At 43.7% G+C, this 23,437-nt stretch overlaps 1 protein-coding gene across 1 annotated transcript; it reads right to left on the reverse strand.

Annotated features, from left to right (window-relative positions):
- Positions 1-12,025: 12,025 nt before the first annotated feature.
- On the reverse strand, positions 12,026-17,446 carry LOC112231466 (superoxide dismutase [Cu-Zn]). The gene is made up of 4 exons (XM_024398220.2): positions 17,290-17,446; positions 15,094-15,260; positions 12,951-13,068; positions 12,026-12,807 (listed from the first exon to the last, which is right to left on the reverse strand). Exons 1-4 carry the CDS (start codon positions 17,359-17,361, stop codon positions 12,700-12,702), a joined length of 465 nt encoding a protein of 154 aa, XP_024253988.1. The 5' UTR covers positions 17,362-17,446; the 3' UTR covers positions 12,026-12,699.
- Between the last annotated feature and the right edge of the window lie 5,991 nt (positions 17,447-23,437).

Raw genomic sequence — 23,437 nt, forward strand, 5'->3', positions numbered from 1 at the left:
AGATGCTGCCTTGGTAGGAACTAATGGGGATCCATAATAAACCCCAGGAAGAGTAGCTGCTGCCTTGGCAGGAACTAATGGGGATCCATAATAAACAGATGGGTACAAATCAAAAAGCAGACATTGAATATCCCTTTGAGCATGAAGGTATTAATTACACTTTGTATGGTGTATCACCCAGTCACTACATAGATACAGGCGTCCTTCCTAACTCAGTTGCCGGAGAGGAAGAAAACCTCTCAGGGATTTCACCATGAGGCCAATGGTGACTTTAAAACTGTTACAGAGTTGAGTGAAAAGAAGGAAGCCTGTACAGATATTGAGTGATTGTATTAAATGCAAAGTGTTACGTTTGGGGCAAATCCAATACAACACATTACTGAGTACCACTCTCCATATTTTCAAGCATAGTGGTGGCTGCATCATGTTGTGGGTATTCTTGTAATCATTAACGACTGGTGAGTTTTTCGGGATAAAAAATAAATGGAATGGAGCTTAGCACAGGCAAAATCCTAGAGGAAAATCTGGTTCAGTCTTCTTTCCACCAGACACTGGGAGACGAATTTACCTGAAAGCAGGACAATAACATAAACCACAAGACCAAATATACACTGGAGTTACTTACCAAGAACCAAGAGTGTTTTGACTTAGATCTGTTTGAAGATTTATCGCAAGACCTGAAAATGGTTGTCTAGCAACGATCAATAACCAATTTGACAGAGTTTTAAGATTTTTGTTTACGAATAATGTGCAAATGTTGCACAATCCAGGTGTTGAAAGACTTACAGCTGTAATCACTGCCAAAGCTGCATCTACAAAATATTGACTCAGGGGTGTGAATCCCTATATAAATTAGATATTTCTAATATTTTTTTATTTTATTGCTAACATTTGTAAAAACATTGCATTATGGGGTATTGTGTGTAGAAATGGGCGGGGGAAAAAAAGTTGATTTAATCCTGAATTCAGGCTGTAACACAACAAAATGTGGAATAAGTCAAAGGGTATGAATGCTTTCTGAAGGCTCGGTACAGCATATCCTCTCTCAAAGCACATTATGGGTATTGCGTGTGTGTGTGTGTGTGTGTGTGTATGTGTGTGTGTGTGTGTGTGTGTGTGTGTGTGTGTGTGTGCCGGTCAGAGTGGGGTGGGGGTCAATTCCAATTCCTTCAATTGCGTCTGCACTCCCTATAGCTTGCCTAACCATCATTACGGTTCATGCATTTTCAATGCCAACAATTTCATGAGCGTTCTATAGCCTGCCTCTATCTGTTCCCAAGGGCTTTTTTCTCTATCGAAGGCTCTCCAATCTTTCATTACCCCAAGAGAGAATAGAGGGAAAGGGGGGGGAGAGGAGAATAGGAGAGAAAGAGAGAGGAGAGAAAAGGGGACGACAGGATAGGTAAGGAGAAGAGAGGGGAAGGGAGAAGAGCAAGGGGGAGAGGAAATGAGAAAAGGGGAGGAGAGGATAGGAAAGGAGAAGAGATAGGAAAGGAAAGGAGAAGAGATAGGAAGGGAGAAGAGCAAAGGGGAGAGGAAATGAGAAACGGGGAGGAGAGAATAGGATGAGGGAGGACATAGAAAATAGTAAAAATCCTCTGCTATTCCCATGAAAAGAACTAAAGGCTCTTGGAGCATGTTGTTTCAGCAGCCATACGCTGGCCAGCTGTGTGTGTATCGGCGAAATTAGGCCACAGCTGTCTAATAGCAATATCAAATATGAAGTCGGATGTTAGTGAGGAAAAGACATCCACCCACTCCAGATTTTGGGGAAAGTGTGTGTTTGTATGAAACGAAGAGCAGACACCATGACTTTTTCAATCCCAGACTAATCATAACTAGATGGTCACTTTACATGAAGTAAACCTGTGGTTTAGTTTAGTTCTTTAACAGTATGTTTGTGGTAGTGGAGAAACGTGTTCTGATTTTAGATGTGAATAGCCTGAGAAGTAGAGAATGATTTAATATTCTGAAATGCAGATGTTTCAACAAAAAGTTATTAAGAAAAGTAGTCAGTTCCTCAAAATGAGTTCCTCATAAATTGTTTGATTGGTAGAATATATTTTTTGTTCTGATTTCAGATGTGAATAGCCTGAGAAGTAGAGGACGATTTAATATGCTCTTTAATATATCTACCTTTTTGTCTAATTTGTTGGGGAAAGGGGTCAGAATATTAGCTGTTTGTAAAAAAAAAAAAGTTGGGAAAAAGATGTCATTCTTGTAGAGGTTTATTTGTATCATGGTGCTGTCTGGGTTGTCTAGCTACCTCTTTCTTTGTGGATGGGCAGTACTGACTGCCATGCATTTTTGGCTGGTCAGTGAAAAAAGATGGGATTACTCACATCACCATTTCTGTAGAGGTCTGTAAGAAAAAAAAAAAGAGTTTCTGGCCTCTCCTTTAGTAGTTATTGTTTTACAAGCTTTTCCTCAATGTGTTTTTTTTTTTTGCCTCTGTGGGATAGAGAACGAACTCAGTGCTGAGGGGGGAGAGGGGAGGAGGATGTGGTGCCTGTGGCTGCCGCTGCCCGGTTCTGCACCGTTTCCATGGCAACCGTTTTTTTGTTTGTCCCCTGCTATTTGCCCACGAGCTCAAAACTGCAGGTTGTCCATGTGTGGAGTACGTGCCCAACTTTTTTGGGGGGGGGGTTTACTCACACCGTTTTGGGCGTTTTATGTAGTTATATAAATAACGTCATGTTTAAGGGCCGATGATGTGTTTCTAATCAGCGGACATATGGAATTGTTTTAGGACGGTCGTACCATGGATCATTTAGCTATTTGATTTAGAGTTTTAGGAGCGATCAAAAATGTTTTTGATAAAACATTGAATTTGGCCTTACTGCTATTAGGCCGGTAGAAACACATTGAATAACAAATTAATACCTGGCAAAACAGACAGTCGAAAAATTAATCAAATGGAAGTTTGTTTTTAAATGTCCTATATCTGAGAGACATATGAAAGCTCAGGAAATTATTTGTATTATTTTCTACCCACATTTAATTAAGCCTTTTTGGGGGGCATTAAACTACTTCCATACACAGTGCCTTTCAGGAAGTATTCACACCTCTTGACTTAATTCCACATTTTGTTGTGTTACAGCCTGAATTCAAAACGGATTTTTTTTAAAAATAAAATTAAAAATCTACACACAATAACCCATAATGCCAAAGTGAAATAATGTTTTTAGAAAACATTTATTTATTTTATATTTATTTTTTACAAATGAATTGAAAATGAAAATCTGAAATGTCTTGAGTCATTAAGTGTGTAACTCCTTTCTGAAGGCACTGTGTGCATGACTGGAATCAACTATAGTCTGCATTGAGATGAGAATCAATATAGATGTATATATTATAGATGTATATGTATATATAAGACCTGTAATATCCATAGAAGTTTGCATTACATTTCTAGCTTCTAGGTGTATGAGGAGTTGTGTTCCAAATAAGTCAGAAGCATGTCGAAGTTTTAAAGTGGGGACTGTTGCTTCGCAAGCCACACTAAAAACACCATAGATTTCTTATATAGACCATTCTGTAGTGCTCAGGTGCGTGTAATCAACTATAGCATTGAGATGAGAATCCATATTCAACTGGCTTCTTTCAAGAAAGGCAACGTTGGGTATGTTAATGTAAGGGTTGAGGTAAAGATGAATGGAGAAAACTACAGAGAGATCCTTGATGAAAACCTGTGTAGACGGTAACACTGTGTAGACGGTAGACGGTAACATTGTGTAGACGGTAACACTGTGTAGACGGTAACACTGTGTAGACGGTAGACGGTAACACTGTGTAGACGGTAGACGGTAACACTGTTTAGACCACTGTGTAGACGGTAACACTGTGTAGACTGTGTAGACGGTAACACTGTGTAGACGGTAGACGGTAACACTGTTTAGACCACTGTGTGTAGACGGTAACACTGTGTAGACGGTAACACTGTGTAGACGGTAACACTGTGTAGACGGTAACACTGTGTAGACGGTAACACTGTGTAGACGGTAACACTGTGTAGACGGTAGACGGTAACACTGTGTAGACTGTAGACGGTAACACTGTGTAGACGGTAACACTGTGTAGACGGTAACACTGTGTAGACGGTAACACTGTGCAGACGGTAACACTGTGTAGACGGTAACACTGTGTAGACGGCAACACTGTGCAGACGGTAACACTGTGTAGACGGTAGACGGTAACACTGTGTAGACGGTAACACTGTGTAGACGGTAACACTGTGCAGACGGTAACACTGTGCAGACGGTAACACTGTGCAGACGGTAGACGGTAACACTGTGCAGACGGTAACACTGTGCAGACGGTAACACTGTGTAGACGGTAACACTGTGTAGACGGTAGACGGTAACACTGTGTAGATGGAAACACTGTGTAGACGGTAACACTGTGTAGACGGTAACACTGTGTAGACGGTAACACTGTGTGATGGCAGACGGTAACACTGTGTAGACGGTAACACTGTGTAGACGGTAGACGGTAACACTGTGCAGACGGTAACACTGTGCAGACGGTAACACGGTAACACTGTGCAGACGGTAACACTGTGTAGACGGTAACACTGTGTAGACGGTAACACTGTGTGGACGGTAGACAGTAACACTGTGTAGACGGTAACACTGTGTAGACAGTACCACTGTGTAGACGGTAACACTGTGTAGACGGTAACACTGTGCAGACGGTAACACTGTGTAACACTGTGCAGACGGTACGGTAGACGGTAACACTGTGTAGACGGTAACACTGTGTAGACGGTAACACTGTGTAGACGGCAACACTGTGTAGACGGTAACACTGTGTAGACGTGCAGTAACACTGTGCAGACGGTAACACTGTGTCGACGGTAGATGGTAGCACTGTGCAGACGGTAACACTGTGTAGATGGTAACACTGTGCAGACGGTAACACTGTGCAGACGGTAACACTGTGCAGACGGTAACACTGTGTAGACGGCAACACTGTGTAGACAGCAACACTGTGTGGACGGACGGTAACACTGTGTAGACGGTAACACTGTGCAGACGGTAACACTGTGTAGACGGTAACACTGTGTGACGGTAACACTGTGACGGTAACACTGTGTAGACGGTAGACGGTAACACTGTGCAGACGGTAGACGGTAACACTGTGCAGACGGTAACACTGTGTGGACACTGTGCAGACGGTAACACTGTGTAGACGGTAACACTGTGTAGACGGTAACACTGTGTAGACGGTAACACTGTGCAGACACTGTTTAGTAGACGGTAACACTGTGTAGACGGTAACACTGTGTAGACGGTAACACTGTGCAGACGGTAACACTGTGCAGACGGTAACACTGTGTAGACGGCAACACTGTGTAGACGGTAACAATGTGCAGACGGTAACACTGTGCAGACGGCAACACTGTGCAGACGGTAACAAACACTGTGCAGACGGCAACACTGTGCAGACGGTAACACTGTGCAGACGGTAACACTGTGCAGACGGTAACACTGTGCAGAGACGGCAACACTGTGCAGACGGCAACACTGTGCAGACGGCAACACTGTGCAGACGGCAACACTGTGCAGACGGCAACACTGTGCAGACGGCAACACTGTGTAGACGGTAACACTGTGCAGACGGTAGACGGTAACACTGTGTAGACGGTAACACTGTGTAGACGGTAGACACTGGTAACACTGTGCAGACGGTAACACTGTGCAGACGGTAACACTGTGTAGACGGTAACACTGCGTAGACGGTAACACTGTGCAGACTGTAGACGGTAACACTGTGACGGTAACACTGTACGGTAACACTGTGTAGACGGTAACACTGTGCAGACACTGTAGACGGTAACACTGTGTAGACGGTAACACTGTGTAGACGGTAACACTGTGCAGACGGTAACACTGTGCAGACGGTAACACTGTGTGTGTAGACGGTAACACTGTGTAGACGGTAACACTGTGTGGACGGTAACACTGAGACGGTAACACTGTGCAGACGGTAACACTGTGCAGACGGTAACACTGTGCAGACGGTAACACTGTGCAGACGGTAACACTGTGCAGACGGTAACACTGTGCAGACGGTAACACTGTGCAGACGGTAACACTGTGCAGACGGTAACACTGTGCAGACGGTAACACTGTGCAGACGGTAACACTGTGCAGACGGTAACACTGTGTAGACGGTACCACTGTCTGTGCAGAACGGTAACACTGTGTAGACGGTAACACTGTGTAGACGGTAACACTGTGTAGACGGTAACACTGTGCAGACGGCAACACTGTGTAGACGGTAACACTGTTTAGACGACTGTGTAGACGGCAACACTGTGTAGACGGCAACACTGTGTAGACGGCAACACTGTGTAGACGGCAACACTGTGTAGACGGTAACACTGTGCAGACGGTAGACGGTAACACTGTGTAGACGGTAACACTGTGCAGACGGTAACACTGTGTAGACGGTAACACTGTGTAGACGGTAACACTGTGTAGACGGTAGACGGTAACACTGTGTAGACGGTAACACTGTGTAGACGGTAACACTGTTTAGACCACTGTGTAGACGGTAACACTGTTTAGACCACTGTGTAGACGGTAACACTGTGTTAACGGTAACACTGTGTAGACGGTAACACTGTGTGTTGTTTCTACAATAAGAGGGGGGGAAAAGTCACCTTTATTAAGAGGACATGTTGAGGAACATGTTGATCAGTCTTTCTAAAGACAGGTCGTCAGTTTCCTAGTGAACAGAGACATGGGACTAAAAGCATCTCAGAAAAACATTCTGTACATTCAGACAGTCCCCCAAAGGGCACCCTGTTTGTTACATAGCGCACTACTTTGACCAGTGTGCCGTGTTCAAGCCTGTAGATCCACAGTAGTCGGTCTACCTGTTATCAGGCACAGCTCTACACCGCCCTCTAGTGTCAGAAAACCAGAGAACTGATGGAGACTTTGATCAACTCGGGATAAACCGATACCACAAAAGTGGCACACCTTTTAGACGGGTACATTTCTATGGCAACGAATCCTTCACAACTAACCTGTTCCGGTGTTCCATTTATCGAGTTGAGGACCAATGAAATGAGAGGATTCCCTCCCTCTCGCAAAGATTGTTATCATCCCCGTCATTTGAGGAAGATGACTGATTAAATATTTTATTAACCCCAACAAAAACGTTTGTGTGTAAAAATAAATTATAATGTTAAAATACCTACAGTGCTTTGCAAAAGTATTCATCCCCCTTGGCGTTTTTCCTATTTTATTGCATTACAACCTGTAATTTAAATGGATTTTAATTTGGATTTCATGTAATGGACAAACACAAAATAGTCCAAATTGGTGAAGTGAAATGAAAAAAATGACTTGTTTCAAAAAATTAAAAACTGAAAAGTGGTGTGTACATATGTATTCACCCCCTTCGCTATGAAGCCCCTAAATGAGATATGGTGCAACCAATTACCTTCAGAAGTCACATAATTAGTTAAATAAAGTCCACCTGTGTGCAATCTAAGTGTCACATGATCGGTCACATGATCTCAATATATATACACCTGTTCTGAAAGGCCCCAGAGTCTGCAACACCACCAAGCAAGCGTCACCATGAAGACCAAGTAGCTCTCCGGGGACAAAGTTGTGGAGAAGTACATATCAGGGTTATAAAAAAAATATACGAAACTTTGAACATCCCACGGAGCACCATTAAATCCATTATTAAAAAATGGAAAGAATATGGCACCACAACAAACCTACCAGGAGAGGGACTCCCACCAAAACTCACAGACCAGGCAAGGAGGGCATTAACCAGAGAGGCAACAAAGAGACCAAAGATAACCCTGAAGGAGCTGCAAAGCTCCACAGCAGAGATTGGAGTATCTGTCCATAGGACCACTTTAAGCCGTACACTCCACAGAGCTGGACTTTACTGAAGAGTGGCCAGAAAAAAAGCCATTGTTTAAAGAGGTAAATAAGCAAGCACGTTTGGTGTTCGCCAAAAAGCCTGTGGGAAACTCCCCAAACCTATGGAAGAAGGTACTCTGGTCAGATGAGACAATTAGTAATTAGTAATGACAACGCCTCCTTTCCAAACTAAGTTTTTCACACGATTGTATTTAGAAATTGGCTTGAAGACAAACCAACAGGCACAACAACCATAGACAAATCATCCATAAAGGGCTATTCCCATCCAAGTCAAGAGTGTCAGGCATTGCAAGCGTACCCATACATTTTAACAGGAAAAGTGTCAGGGTTAGAGGTTTCAAAACCCTTCCATGAATCGTATGTCCATAGCCACCACAACGCAACAAGCTGGAGCGATAAGAGTGGGGAAAAAGGTGCTTGTGCATTGATAAACACACTTAACGATAAATCATTTATATGAACAAGGCACTACTAAAAGCATATTTATTCCACACCGTAGCCTGCTGAATTTGAAAAGATCACGTTTCTTTCATTCATGTTAGTTTTTTTCCGTCCTCGTGCTAGAATAGAAGTAGTCACGGCAGCCATTATGGAATCAGGCAAAGCCGTGTGAATGCGGTGTCTTTTTATTTGACAAATTCCTTTCAGCCAATGTTTCGTTTCAACGCTGGGTTTTAATTTCAATGTTACCACCCACCAGCTGCAAAGTTATTCCACTTCTTGACTGAAATGAGCCTTGTGTCCACTTGGCAGCCTGGAATAAAGGAAAATAGGAGGTACAAATTCGTTTTTTTGGCACCCCCTTTCCACTTCCCCCCCAAAAAAAAAAATATATATATATCATAGGGAAGTGGATCATTTGTCAATTTTAACTTATTTTTGAGCTAGTCTGTATTATAAAAATAAAAACATATGACCATTTTATAAAGCGTACTCCATACATTTTAACAGGAAAAGTGTCAGGGTTAGAGGTTTCAAAACCCTTCCATGAATCGCATGGTATAATTGTGTAATATTTTTCTAAATCCCCCTAGTCATGTCTCTATGTAGTTCTGTGGAATAGAGTTCCATGTAGTCATGGCTCTATGTCGTACTGTGGAATAGAGTTCCATGTAGTCATGGCTCTATGTCGTACTGTGGAATAGAGTTCCATGTAGTCATGGCTCTATGTAGTACTGTGGAATAGAGTTCCATGTAGTCATGGCTCTATGTAGTACTGTGGAATAGAGTTCCATGTAGTCATGGCTCTATGTAGTACTGTGGAATAGAGTTCCATGTAGTCATGGCTCTATGTAGTACTGTGGAATAGAGTTCCATGTAGTCATGGCTCTATGTAGTACTGTGGAATAGAGTTCTATGTAGTCATGGCTCTATGTAGTACTGTGGAATAGAGTTCCATGTAGTCATGGCTCTATGTAGTTCTGTGGAATAGAGTTCCATGTAGTCATGGCTCTATGTAGTACTGTGGAATAGAGTTCCATGTAGTCATGGCTCTATGTAGTACTGTGGAATAGAGTTCTATGTAGTCATGGCTCTATGTAGTACTGGGTACCTCCCATAGTCCGTTCTGGATTGTAAAAAGACCTTTGGTGGCATGTCTTGTGGGGTATGCATGGCTGTCCGACGCATTCAACATGTCAATACCTCTCACAAACACAAGTGGTGATGAAGTCAATCTGTCCTCCACTTTGAGCCAGGAGAGATTGACATGCATATGATTAATGTTAGCTCTCTGTGTACATCTAAGGGCCAGTCATGCTGACCTGTTCTGAGCCAATTGCAATCTTCCAAAGTCCCTCTTTGTTGCACCTGACCACACGACTGAACTTTAGTCCAGGTGTGACAAAACTAGAGCCTTTAGGACCTGCCTTGTTGATAGTGTTGTTAAGAATGCAGAGCAACACTTTTTATTATGGACATACTTCTCCCCATTTTAGCTACTGTTGTATCAATATGTTTTGACCATGACAGTTTACGATCCAGGGTTAATGCAGCAATTTAGCCTACTCAACTTGCTCAATTGCCACATTATTCATTACATGATTTAGTTGAGGTTTAGGGTTTAGTGAATGATTTATCCCAAATACAATGCTTTTATTTATTTTTAATATTTAGGACTAACATTCCTTGCCACCCACTCGGAAACTAACTGCAGCTCTTAAGTGTTAGTCATTTCAGTCGCTGTGGTAGGTGACGTGTATAGTGTTGAGTCATCCGCATACATAGACATGTTGTTAGTAAATATTAAAATTGTAATGGGCCTCAACAGCTGCCTTGGGGAATTCCTGATTCTACCTGGATTATGTTGGAGAGGCTTCCATTCTAGAACACCCTCTGTGTTCTGTTAGACAGGTAACTCTTTATCCACAATATAGCAGGGGGTGTAAAGCAATAACACAAGTTTTCCAGCAGCAGAATATGATCGATAATGTCAAAAGCTACACTGAAGTTTAACAAAACCGCCCACACAATCATTTTTATCATTTTCTCTCAGCCAATCATGTCATTTGTGTAAGTGCTGTGCTTGTTGAATGTCATTCCCTATAAGTATGCTGAAAGTCTCCTGTCAATTTGTTTACTGTAAAAATACAATTTTCCCAGACGTTTACTAAGGGTTGGTAACAGGCTGATTGGTCTGCTATTTGAGCCAGTAATGGGGACTTTATTATTCTTAGGTAGGGGAATAGTTTTTGCTTCCATCCAGACCTGAGGGCACACACTTTCTAGTAGGTTTAAATTGAAGATATGGCACATATGAGTGGCAATACTGCCTGCTATTATCTTCAGTAATTTTCCATCCAAGTTGTCAGACCCCGGTGGCTTGTCAACGTTGATAGACAATTTACAACTGTTGAACCTAACAGGCATACATAAGCGGTGCCTGAGTTTCTGGTTTGGGGAAGATAATTTTCACCATTTTCCCTGGCATAAGGTTTGATTATATTTTCTAGAAGAAAAACACCCCTTTTTAGGCGAGGTGCTGGCTAGCAGAGTAGAAAACTTGAAAATAAGAGAGCCGCATACTCTAGGAGCTCAGATGCAAAATTTGCGGTCATTTCAGAACAGTGTTTTCCCGCTGATTGATTGCACTTTGGAACGTTTGCGCGTATAGCCTACTACCCTGTACGCATTGCTGCATTTATGTGAATAAATAGTTTCTAAACTCAACATTCTGATCTGTTGCATTAACCTCATTGCTATTTTGGGTGGTTATATTCATTTGGGATTTCTCACATCCCAGTATGTTCTGAATATTATATATTTTTTTGCACAGAAGGCAAAGTTAACCAATAAAATAGGTCAACGTTTGTACTATGTGAGAGATTGACAGGCTAGCGCTTTTGCCGTTCTTGCCATGTATCATAGCCGAACAACTCAGTACGCTTTTGTTCTGAAATAACTATTTTCTTCAGGTTTCTTTAGACCCGTCTAAAATAAGATTTGTGAAGGTGTAGGCTACATAAAATACATTGACTTAAATGTAGTTGTTCCAAAGTTGCCAGGATGTCAACGTTTCCTACTCATAGCAGTACAACCTCAGCATTACGAAATGTATATTTGATCAAATAAGGCATTTTTTTGTTGACTAAATTACTCATTCATCTCCATTAAATATATATTTTTTAAAGTCCTCACATGTGGAGCATTTTATCAACACCACCTGTTATACTACAGCTGCGTTATCCCACCAGCTTCACCTCTTCCTCCCCGTCAACCATTCCGTGACTGGAACAGACAGGGCGATGGCGCCATCTAGTGGCACCAAAAAAACATGACAAGCGCAAACTTCTCAATGTACTACAGAGTATGACAGTCAGAGGCCTTTTTTTTGTAAGCAGTAACAGCGGTCAACAACCTAGTGACTGCAGATATATTTGGTACACCCCCTTTCACTTTTGAGTCAACAAATATTTGTCTAGGCTGTTCTACTCAAAATTGGCACTAAACGCTTACTCCGGATGCTACAGAAAAATTACTTTTTAAATTTCCAAATCATTTCTGCCTACAGATGTAGCCCTCAACTACAACCATCCTGTCTCACGTTAACTTCCAACCAAATCTCCTCCACTGGACGTGACAAGCCAATAATGACCACCAGCAACATAACACAATCGAGTTTCACCCAATGTATTTTTTATTGGGGCAGCTTGGTACTCAAAGCGAACATACATGGATGTGTCCAAAAATGTCCCCTGTCCTAAAGCTAGTACAGGGGACAACAGAATAATATGACTCACATATAGACAGGAAGCAACAAGTCTTAGCAGGATCAACAGAGATACTGGTTGATAATGAACTTTTAAATAAGTGCTTTATATTCTGCGGTCATTAGAAACTAAATCCCAAAACAACCCTAGCCACTTCATCATAGGGCACTTGATCTGATTTTTATAGGGACAAACAATATGGTGAAATTTCCACCTAGCTTACCAGAGTGAACGGGGGGGGGGACTACTACCAGATTGTCTGTACCTGTCGTAGGGCTCTTGTCTAAATAGGGAGTCATTTGGGTCAACCCCTGCAACCTGTGTGTCCGAGTCAAAGCCCTCAGAACACAGGGTCTGTCCCATACGGCACCCTAACCCATATGTAGTGCACTACATAAACACTAAGAGGTCATTTGGGACACAGTTCTGTCAGATGAGGTGTCATAAAAGACTAGGTAGGGGTTGGGCTAGAAATGTATTTTTACAGAGCCTTCTATGGGGGTCGGCGGTAGCTACAGTGGTCTTCAAGCAGAGGCTAGTGTGTTCCAGGGCTTCCAGTAAAGGAGTGCGTGTCCTGTTTACTGGGCAATGCCAATAACGCCACAGGCCTGCCGACTGCCAGCGTTGCCAGTCTTCAGACTCTCCTCGTTGCCTCCTTTTCCCAGATCATCAGCCTTCTCATGGATCTAATGATAAAAGGGGGAGGGCCGCAAGAGAGAGCGAGGACAGAGAGGGGAGATTAAGGGTGAAACAAGGTTGTGTTTTATGTAGAGAAACCGTAAGTGTGGTTGTGTTCATTAAGAATAGAATTCTGAAAAATGAGTCTTACCACCATGGTCCTGCCGATGATAGAGTTGGGTCCAGTGAGAGTCAACATCTCATCCTGGATGTTGATCTTAGCCACATTGTCAGCTCCTGCAGTCACGTTGCCAAGGTCCCCTACGTGCCTAGCAACACAGACAGGATATGATGTCAGAGGAAAGGGTACGGTTTTAGAAGTGTACACCGTAGCAAAACAATGAGAGCCAAGAGTAGGTGGTTGACATTTCCCTAAACCACTATTTTTGCATGTGATCTCATTTTGATTCCATCACAGATCTACCCAATAAGAGTCAACATAGCATCTAAAAAAAAAAAGTAGAGTAAACAGACTTCCCGACAACTAAGTATGTGAATTAGAGGCTAAACTGGTGTTCTGGTCCCATCAACTTGCAGCAGCGCTCTTGATTTTATTTTATTTTTTCTTACCTTTATTTAACCAGGCAAGTCAGTTAAGAACAAATTCTTATTTTCAATGACGGCCTAGGAACAGTGGGTTAACTGCCTGTTCAGGGGCTGAACGACAGATTTGTACCTTGTCAGCTCGGGGATTTGAACTTGCAACCTTCTGGTTACTAGTCCAACACTAACCACTAGGCTACCCTGCCACCCCTTAATGTTCTCCATCTGCGGCTCATCCGGTCGCTCGTGGCAACGTCATATCACTGTCTTAGTTCAGACCGTATGATTCGTTGACTACAGTATACTATATATATATATATATATAGTCCCACAGTTGACAGTGCACAGCAGAGGAAAACTCAAGCCAGCAAACAGCTGTAGCTTTGAAGAGCCAAGAACAGTGGCCTCCATTCTTACATGGAAGAGTTTACCAAAGTATTCCAAACTCCTTCCTAGACCTGTCCTTCTAGCCAAACTAAGCAAATCGGGGGAGAAGGGCCTCCAACTGTGTTCTTGGGGACTTTCATTGCTTCAGACGTGTTTTGGTAGCTTTCTCCAGATCTGTGCCTCGACACAATCTGGTCTTGGCGCCCTACGGACAATTCCGTCGACCGCATGGCTTTGTTTTTGTGCCGAGATGCACTGTCAACTGTGGGATCATAGACAGGAGTGTCTTTCCAAATAATGTCCAATTATATTTAGACTTAAAATTATAATCCATTTTAGAATCAGGCTGTAACGTAACAAAATGTGGAAAAAGAGAAGGAGTCTGAATACTTCCTGAATGTTACTGCTATTTATGGGGATCAGGCCTGAGAGCCAATCATGGAGATTCCAACATGCAATCTCTCCACCCGGATGGTTCTGCTGGGCATCAGTTGGTCAAGCCAACAGACATAAGGACGTGACGCGAGAGGCATAGAATCAGGGGGAGAATCGCAATTGCATTTATTTGATTCCCTATGAATTGCCAGGGGACCTCACGATACAATATGATCACCATAAGTTAGGTCCCAAATAAGATAAGGATTCGAATCTCACGATATGTATTACGATTCAATGTTCCAAACATATTGCTCAGCATGTGTCCTACTGCAAAGGGACAAGACAGAGCCATGAGAACAAAATGTTTATCAACCACAGTCATAAACAAGCTCTGAAAACAAATTAACTCCCTATATAAAAATATGAGAACAAGCTATGAAAGAAAAAAAGACCAGAATTTTGGTTTGAGTACAGACAACCAGAGCAAAAATAATATCCAGATATTTAACTATCGATTAACCCCACAACACTAAATCACTTGCTACCTCAAAAAACACTGCACGAGGTCATTGTTTTTGAGGGGAGGAGAGGACGTGAGGAGTCACAGCAAACAAAGAGATTCTCTACTTAGTGGGTCTGTCCCATAGACGATTAGAAGATTAAAAAGTCAAGACTGACAAGAGTTAAACACGCTAAGGTTCATTACATTAACTAGAATTCTACGTGCTTGATTATAACCAATTCTATTAGGTCTTTGTAGAACTGTGTTGAACAGTATACACAGCCGTACCCTTAAATCATTACTAGTGTGGCCATCTAGCACAATAGCTTTCAAAAACTCTCCTCTGGGACCATCCAGACGTTTCACAGTTGTGTCGTCTCACTGAATTGTGTAGATGAAACAGCTGGGAATATCCGAAGGAGAGGATTGGAAAAACTCCTGGTCTATCAGGCCTAACTCCTTCAGTCATGGGGGCCAGACTAACCGAACAGCATCAGTGGGTCCTCCGTGGGTCTTGTTGTGGGGGTTAAAGTGGGGTCCGGCACTCATACAGCCGTTGGTGTTGTCTCCAAAAGCATGGACGTGGAAGCCATGTTTCCCCGGGGCCAGACCAGAGATCACCCCAATCAGCTTCACTGGACCATCGACACCCTACAGACAGACAAGTTATAGGCCTATACACACACACTGTACGGTTTTTATAGATTACTCCATTTGCTATTCGGGTCATCTCTATCCCCCTCTTCCTGCATGCCACTAACCACACCAAGCCCTGCCTCAAATCTTATTGTCACATACACATGGTTAGCAGATGTTAATGCTTGTGCTTCTAGTTCCGACCGTGCAGTTATAACAATTCCACAACAACTACCTTATACACACACAAGTGTAAAGGAATAATAAATATATGAATGAGCGATGGCCGAACGGCATAGGCAAGTTGCAGTAGATGGTATTAAGTACAGTCCATGCATATATGAGATGAGTAATGCAGGGTATGTAAACATTATATGAAGTGGCATTGAAGTGACACATTACATCAATTATTCCATTATTAAAGTGAGCTAGAGATGAGTCAGTATGTTGCCAGCAGCCACTCAATGTTAGTGGTGGCAGTTTAACAGCCTGATGGCCTTGAGATAAAAGCTGTGTTCTTCAGTCTCTCGGTGCCCGCCTGCACCTAAGGGAGAGAGCAGTTGGCTCAACCACAGAGCCAGTGGGACTGTGTTGCTCACTCAGCATGGTTTGACTGGCTCGGTGACATGCTGCTCTCCACAAACATTCTATACACATTTAGTTGTCTTACTGTCTGCCAACTACCATCTGCTAGTTTTGTTCCTTAGCAAAATAATGTGTTAGCCCCTAATGCTAAAAATTACTAGTAAGCAGGCTATCTAGGTTTCTGAATGTATTAAGAGCCAGAGCAAACGTCGCTCGCTAACACTGCCTAGTAGCAGCGCTGGTGTCTAGCTAGATAGTGATGCACAAAAATGCTTATTTTATCAGAGGGGAATAGGAGAAACATGACTATGTTGGCTAGATAGATAAAGTAAGAAAACATGTAATTAAAATCTATACTGAACAAAATATATTCAAACGGGTTACCAAAGTAATTAGAAGAGTAAAAACACGTTGCCATACGTGGTATACACCACGGCTGTCAACCAATCAGTATTCAACCACCGAGCCCAAACCGTTCATTAATCCATCAATTATTCTGCGGTTTTTAGCCAGAGTGAATTTACGAACGCACCCTAAGTAATTTATCAAGTGTTTGGCATGACAGCACAAAACAGACACTCAGGCTAGTATATAGCACCAGCTGTTTTTAGACATTTTGGAAATGTTGAAAGATCAACTGTGAACTAGTTACAACAGTCACGGCTAGTTTGTTGGCCACACGCCTTCTCAGTGCACATTGGTCATGACAGATTAACACACCAGGTTCAAGGGAAATGGAGGTGGAGGGGGGAGACCAGGCAGTATGACTCCAGCCTGATCCGATAGCTGTATCTGCTCTCTGTTAATATGAGACCAGAAACGGACTGGCGCACAGGATACAATGACTCAGCAATAAAAAAAATAATTTAAAAAAAGGGGTCGGCCTTTTATTAATCTGTTCCCCATCGTGTTAGTTACAGTAACGTGTTAGGAGTTTGCATTGGTTTTCCTCAAACTTCCTAGTTAAAACATTAAGTGTATAACAGGCAGAACTAGTTAGCATTTAATGCATATAATTCCCACTTTACCCTGCTTATAGACTACTAGCTACGGCATCTAACTACATTGAGTTAATCATTTACAACGAGGGGTTTAAAAGTGCAACTACAGGTTACGAGACGGCTGGTATCAAAAGGCTGGGAGACATGCTACGGCTACAGTAGCTAACGCCTGCAGGCTGTCAACTAAACGACTGAGCTTTCAATTAAACTGGTTTTAAGCAGATATATTTTTAAAAAGCTACCTAGTTAGCGTTAAAAACGTCATCAGGCAAAAAAAAAATAGCTAAGGATCTATGATACTAAAACAGTTGCATAAGTGACCTGCAAGAGTTTTTGACAACGTTAGTTAGCTAAGATAGCCAAGTTGCTAACGTTAGCTAATTGAACGAGGCCCCATCTACACAGACTACGTCTCCAAATGCATGCATGTATTTCCCATATAAAACTAAATATTTTACCTCCTGCTCAAAGAATACGGTCCCGGTAACTTCACCGGTGCCTTTGAGCACGCAAACAGCCTTCATTGCCATCTCTTCACGTCCTACTTGCCTGACCTTAAGCTCTCAAGTCCAGAATACCAAATTTCTGCACGCTAGAAGTCGAGTTTCCTTCCTCTAATAGTGTCCAATCAGGGGCGTGGGGATAATAGTGTCCAATCAGGGGCGAGGTGATGGGTAAGCAGAGATCTGATTGGCTAATGAGAACACTTGTTTATAGGCTTGTTTAAATCAAGTTTCAACGATATATAACTCTGGGGAAGGGCAATGTATAAACAGATGCAACCTGTCATTCATGGCAGGTGTGCCCCACCTTGTTTAGCAAAGAAATAAAAAGGCAACTCCAAATTGTAGGTGTTTTAGCCTGAGACTGAATGAACTGTTTGGCTGCCAGACAAGGCTACTCTGATAGCCAGGTGTAGCTGTGGTAAGATGTTGGGACTGCTGTTGGGACACTGCTGTAGGGACAGCTTTATGTAGGCCCTAACAGTTTGTGGGCACCGTTTGTCAACATTATAGTGCAATTAATGTATTGTTTAGTGTTGTGTTGTGTAGTGTAGTGGCTTTGCTGGCATCCATCTAAACATACAAAAAATTGCCCCACCAAGATTTACACGAGTAAGCCAACCCACTCACGTGACGCACCCCTCCCAAGAACGGCATGGAGGAGCACCAGTAAGCCAGTGACTCAGCCCATGTAATAGGGTCTGTCAGAGGCAGAGAATCCCAGTTGAGAGAGGGGAACCGGCCAGGCAGAGACAGAAAGGGTGGTTCGTCATTCCAGTGCCTTGCCGTTCACCATCGCAACCCTGGGCCAGACTACACTCAATCATAGAATCTACTGAAGAGATGAGTCTTCAGTAAAGAGGCAGACCATTCCATAAAAATCTAATCAAATTTTATTTGTCACATGCGCAGAATACAAGAGGTGGAGACCTTCCCGTGAAATGTTAACTTAACCAACAATGCAGTTCAAGAAATAGAGTTAATCAAATATTTACTAAATAAACTCAAGTTTAAAAAAATCTAATCAATCACAAATGAACACCAAAAAAATGTACTTAACAATAACAAGGTTTTATACAGGGTATTACGGTACAGAGTCAATGTGGAGGCTATATACAGGGTATTACGGTACAGAGTCAATGTGGAGGCTATATACAGGGGGTACCGGTACAGAGTCAATGTGGAGGTTATATACAGGGTATTACGGTACAGAGTCAATGTGGAGGCTATATACAGGGTGTTACGGTACAGAGTCAATGTGGAGGCTATATACAGGGTATTACGGTACAGAGTCAATGTGGAGGCTATATACAGGGGGTACCGGTACAGAGTCAATGTGGAGGTTATATACAGGGGGTACCGGGACAGAGTCAATGTGGAGGTTATATACAGGGGGTACTGGTACAGAGTCAATGTGGAGGCTATATACAGGATGTTACGGTACAGAGTCAATGTGGAGGCTATATACAGGGGGTACCGGTACAGAGTCAATGTGGAGGCTATATACAGGGGGTACCGGTACAGAGTCAATGTGGAGGCTATATACAGGGTGTTACGGTACAGAGTCAATGTGGAGGCTATATACAGGGTGTTACGGTACAGAGTCAATGTGGAGGCTATATACAGGGTGTTACGGTACAAATCAAATCAAATCAAATTGTATTTGTCACATACACATGGTTAGCAGATGTTAATGCGAGTGTAGCGAAATGCTTGTGCTTCTAGTTCCGACAATGCAGTAATAATCCAACAAGTAATCTAACAATTCCAACAAAAAAACTACTGTCTTATACACAGTGTAAGGGGATAAAGAATATGTACATAAAGATATATGAATGAGTGATGGTACAGAGCAGCTTAGGCAAGATACAGTAGATGGTATCGAGTACAGTATATACATATGAGATGAGTATGTAAACAAAGTGGCATAGTTAAAGTGGCTAGTGATACATGTATTACATAAGGATGCAGTAGATGATATAGAGTACAGTATATACGTATACATATGAGATGAATAATGTAGGGTATGTAAACATTATATTAGGTAGCATTGTTTAAAGTGGCTAGTGATATATTTTACATCATTTCCCATCAATTCCCATTATTAAAGTGGCTGGAGTTGAGTCAGTGTGTTGGCAGCAGCCACTCAATGTTAGTGGTGGCTGTTTAACAGTCTGATGGCCTTGAGATAGAAGCTGTTTTTCAGTCTCTCGGTCTCAGCTTTGATGCACCTGTACTGACCTCGCCTTCTGGATGATAGCGGGGTGAACAGGCAGTGGCTCGGGTGGTTGTTGTCCTTGATGATCTTTATGGCCTTCCTGTAACATCGGGTGGTGTAGGTGTCCTGGAGGGCAGGTAGTTTGCCCCCGGTGATGCGTTGTGCAGATCTCACTACCCTCAGGAGAGCCTTATGGTTGTGGGCGGAGCAGTTGCCGTACCAAGCGGTGATACAGCCCGCCAGGATGCTCTCGATTGTGCATCTGTAGAAGTTTGTGAGTGCTTTTGGTGACAAGCCAAATTTCTTCAGCCTCCTGAGGTTGAAGAGGCGCTGCTGCGCCTTCTTCACGATGCTGTCCGTGTGGGTGGACCAATTCAGTTTGTCTGTGATGTGTATGCCGAGGAACTTAAAACTTGCTACCCTCTCCACTACTGTTCCATCGATGTGCATAGGGGGTGTTCCCTCTGCTGTTTCCTGAAGTCCACAATCATCTCCTTAGTTTTGTTGACGTTGAGTGTGAGGTTATTTTCCTGACACCACACTCCGAGGGCCCTCACCTCCTCCCTGTAGGCCGCCTCGTCGTTGTTGGTAATCAAGCCTACCACTGTTGTGTCGTCCGCAAACTTGATGATTGAGTTGGAGGAGTGCGTGGCCACGCAGTCGTGGGTGAACAGGGAGTACAGGAGAGGGCTCAGAACGCACCCTTGTGGGGCCCCAGTGTTGAGGATCAGCGGGGTGGAGACGTTGTTGCCTACCCTCACCACCTGGAGGCGGCCCGTCAGGAAGTCCAGTACCCAGTTGCACAGGGCGGGGGTCGAGACCCAGGGTCTCGAGCTTGATGACGAGCTTGGAGGGTACTATGGTGTTGAATGCCGAGCTGTAGTCGATGAACAGCATTCTCACATAGGTATTCCTCTTGTCCAGATGGGCTAGGGCAGTGTGCAGTGTAGTTGAGATTGCATCGTCTGTGGACCTATTTGGGCGGTAAGCAAATTGGAGTGGGTCTAGGGTGTCAGGTAGGGTGGAGGTGATATGGTCCTTGACCAGTCTCTCAAAGCACTTCATGATGACGGAAGTGAGTGCTACGGGGCGGTAGTCGTTTAGCTCAGTTACCTTAGCTTTCTTGGGAACAGGAACAATGGTGGCCCTCTTGAAGCATGACAGACGGGTATAGGGATTGATTGAATATGTCCGTGAACACACCGGCCAGCTGGTCTGCGCATGCTCTGAGGGCGCGGCTGGGGATGCCGTCTGGGCCTGCAGCCTTGCGAGGGTTAACACGTTTAAATGTTTTACTCACCTCGGCTGCAGTGAAGGAGAGTTCGCATGTTTTCGTTGCAGGCCGTGTCAGTGGCACTGTATTGTCCTCAAAGCAGGCAAAAAGTTATTTAGTCTGCCTGGGAGCAAGACATCCTGGTCCGTGACTGGGCTGGTTTTCTTCTTGTAGTCCGTGATTGACTGTAGACCCTGCCACATACCTCTTGCGTCTGAGCCGTTGAATTGAGATTCTACTTTGTCTCTATACTGGCGCTTAGCTTGTTTGATAGCCTTGCGGAGGGAATAGCTGCACTGTTTGTATTCGGTCATGTTACCAGACACCTTGCCCTGATTAAAAGCAATGGTTCGCGCTTTCAGTTTCACGCGAATGCTGCCATCAATCCACGGTTTCTGTTTTGGGAATGTTTTAATCGTTGCTGTGGGAACGACATCTTCAACGCACGTTCTAATGAGCTCGCACACCGAATCAGCGTATTCGTCAATGTTGTCGTCTGACGCAATACGAAACATATCCCAGTCCACGTGATGGAAGCAGTCTTGGAGTGTGGAATCAGCTTGGTCGGACCAGCGTTGGACAGACCTCAGTGTGGGAGCTTCTTGTTTTAGTTTCTGTTTGTAGGCAGGGATCAGCAAAATGGAGTCGTGGTCAGCTTTTCCGAAAGGAGGGCGGGGCAGGGCCTTATATGCGTCGCGGAAGTTAGAGTAACAATGATCCAAGGTTTTTTCAGCCCTAGTTGCGCAATCGATATGCTGATACAATTTAAGGAGTCTTGTTTTCAGATTAGCCTTGTTTAAAATCCCCAGCTACAATGAATGCAGCCTCAGGATGTAGAGATTCCAGTTTGCAAAGAGTCAAATGAAGTTTGTTCAGAGCCATCGATGTGTCTGCTTGGGGGGGAATATATATGGCTGTGATTATAATCGAAGAGAATTCTCTTGGTAGATAATGCGGTCGACATTTGATTGTGAGGAATTCTAAATCAGGTGAACAGAAGGATTTGACTTCCTGTATATTTCTGTGATCACACCACGTCACATTAGCCATAAGGCATACGCACCCGCCCCTCTTCTTACCAGAAAGATGTTTGTTTCTGTCGGCGCGATGCGTGGAGAAACCCGCTGGCTGCACCGCCTCCGATAGCGTCTCTCCAGTGAGCGATGTTTCCGTGAAGCAAATAACGTTACAGTCTCTGATGTCCCTCTGGAATGCTACCCTTGCTCGGATTTCATCAACCTTGTTGTCAAGAGACTGGACATTGGCGAGAAGAATGCTAGGGAGTGGTGCACGATGTGCCCGTCTCCGGAGTCTGACCAGAAGACCGCCTCGTTTCCCTCTTTTACGGAGTCGTTTTTTTGGGTCGCCGGCTGGGATCCATTCCGTTATCCTGGTTGAAAGGCAGAACACAGGATCCGCTTTGTGAAAATCATATTCTTGGTCATACTGATGGTGAGTTGACGCTGATCTTATATTCAGTAGTTCTTCTCGACTGTATGTAATGAAACCTAAGATGACCTGGGGTACTAATGTAAGAAATAACACGTAAAAAAAACAAAACACTGCATAGTTTCCTAGGAACGCGAAGCGAGGCGGCCATCTCTGTCGGCGCCGGAAGTAAACAAAGAGTCAATGTGGAGGCTATATACAGGGTGTACCGGTACAGAGTCAATGTGGAGGCTATATACAGGGTGTTACGGTACAGAGTCAATGTGGAGGCTATATACAAGGTGTTATGGTACAGAGTCAATGTGGAGGCTATATAGAGGGGGTACCGGTACAGAGTCAATGTGGAGGCTATATACAGGGGGTACCGGTACAGAGTCAATGTAAATAGTCTGGGTGGCCATTTTAGTTGTTCAGCAGTCTTATGGCTTGGGGGTAGAAGCTGTTAAGGAGCCTTTTGGTCCTAGACTTGGTGTTCCGGTTCCGTGCGGTAGCAGAGAGAACAGTCTATGACTTGGAATTGTTTTGGGCCTTCCTCTGACTAGTATATATGTCCTGGATGGCAGGAAGCTTGGCCCTAGAGATGTACTGGGCCGTATGCACTACCCTCTGTAGCGTCTTACGTTCAGATGCCGAGCAGTTGCCATACCAGGCGGTGATGCAACCGGTCAGGATGCTCTCGATGGTGCAGCTGTATAACTTTTTGACGATCTGGGGACCCATGTCAAATCTTTTCAGTCTCCTGAGGGAGAAAAGCTGATGTTGTGCACTCTTCACAACTGTCTTGGTGTGTTTGGACCATGATAGTTTGTTGGTGATGTGGACACCAAGGAACTTGAAACTCTCGACCCGCTCCACTACAGCCTGTCGATGTTAATGGGGGCCTGTTCGGCCCTCCTTTTCCTGTAGTCCACGATCAGCTCCTTTGTCTTGCTCCCACACGGCCAGGTCTCTGACCTCCTTCTTATAGGCTGTCTCATCATTGTCGGTGATCAGGCCTACCACTGTTGTGTCGTCAGCAAACTTAATGATGGCGTTGGAGTCATGCCTGGCCATGCAATCATGGATGAACAGGGAGTACAGGAGGGGACTAAGCACGCACCCCTGAGGGGCCCCAGTGTTGAGGATCAGCATGGCAGATGTGTTGTTGCCTACCCTTACCACCT

This window comes from Oncorhynchus tshawytscha, linkage group LG33 (assembly GCF_018296145.1).
Source record: "Oncorhynchus tshawytscha isolate Ot180627B linkage group LG33, Otsh_v2.0, whole genome shotgun sequence".
Lineage (NCBI taxonomy): Eukaryota > Metazoa > Chordata > Actinopteri > Salmoniformes > Salmonidae > Oncorhynchus > Oncorhynchus tshawytscha.

Coding starts and splice junctions, on each gene's coding strand:
- LOC112231466 (XM_024398220.2), bottom strand. CDS start 17,361: ATGGCAATGAAGGCTGTTTGCGTGCTCAAAGGCACCGGTGAAGTTACC. Junction 15,261..17,289: donor CCGTATTCTTTGAGCAGGAG/GTAAAATATTTA, acceptor GTCTGTCTGTAG/GGTGTCGATGGTCCAGTGAA. Junction 12,808..12,950: donor TCATCGGCAGGACCATGGTG/GTAAGACTCATT, acceptor TTTTATCATTAG/ATCCATGAGAAGGCTGATGA.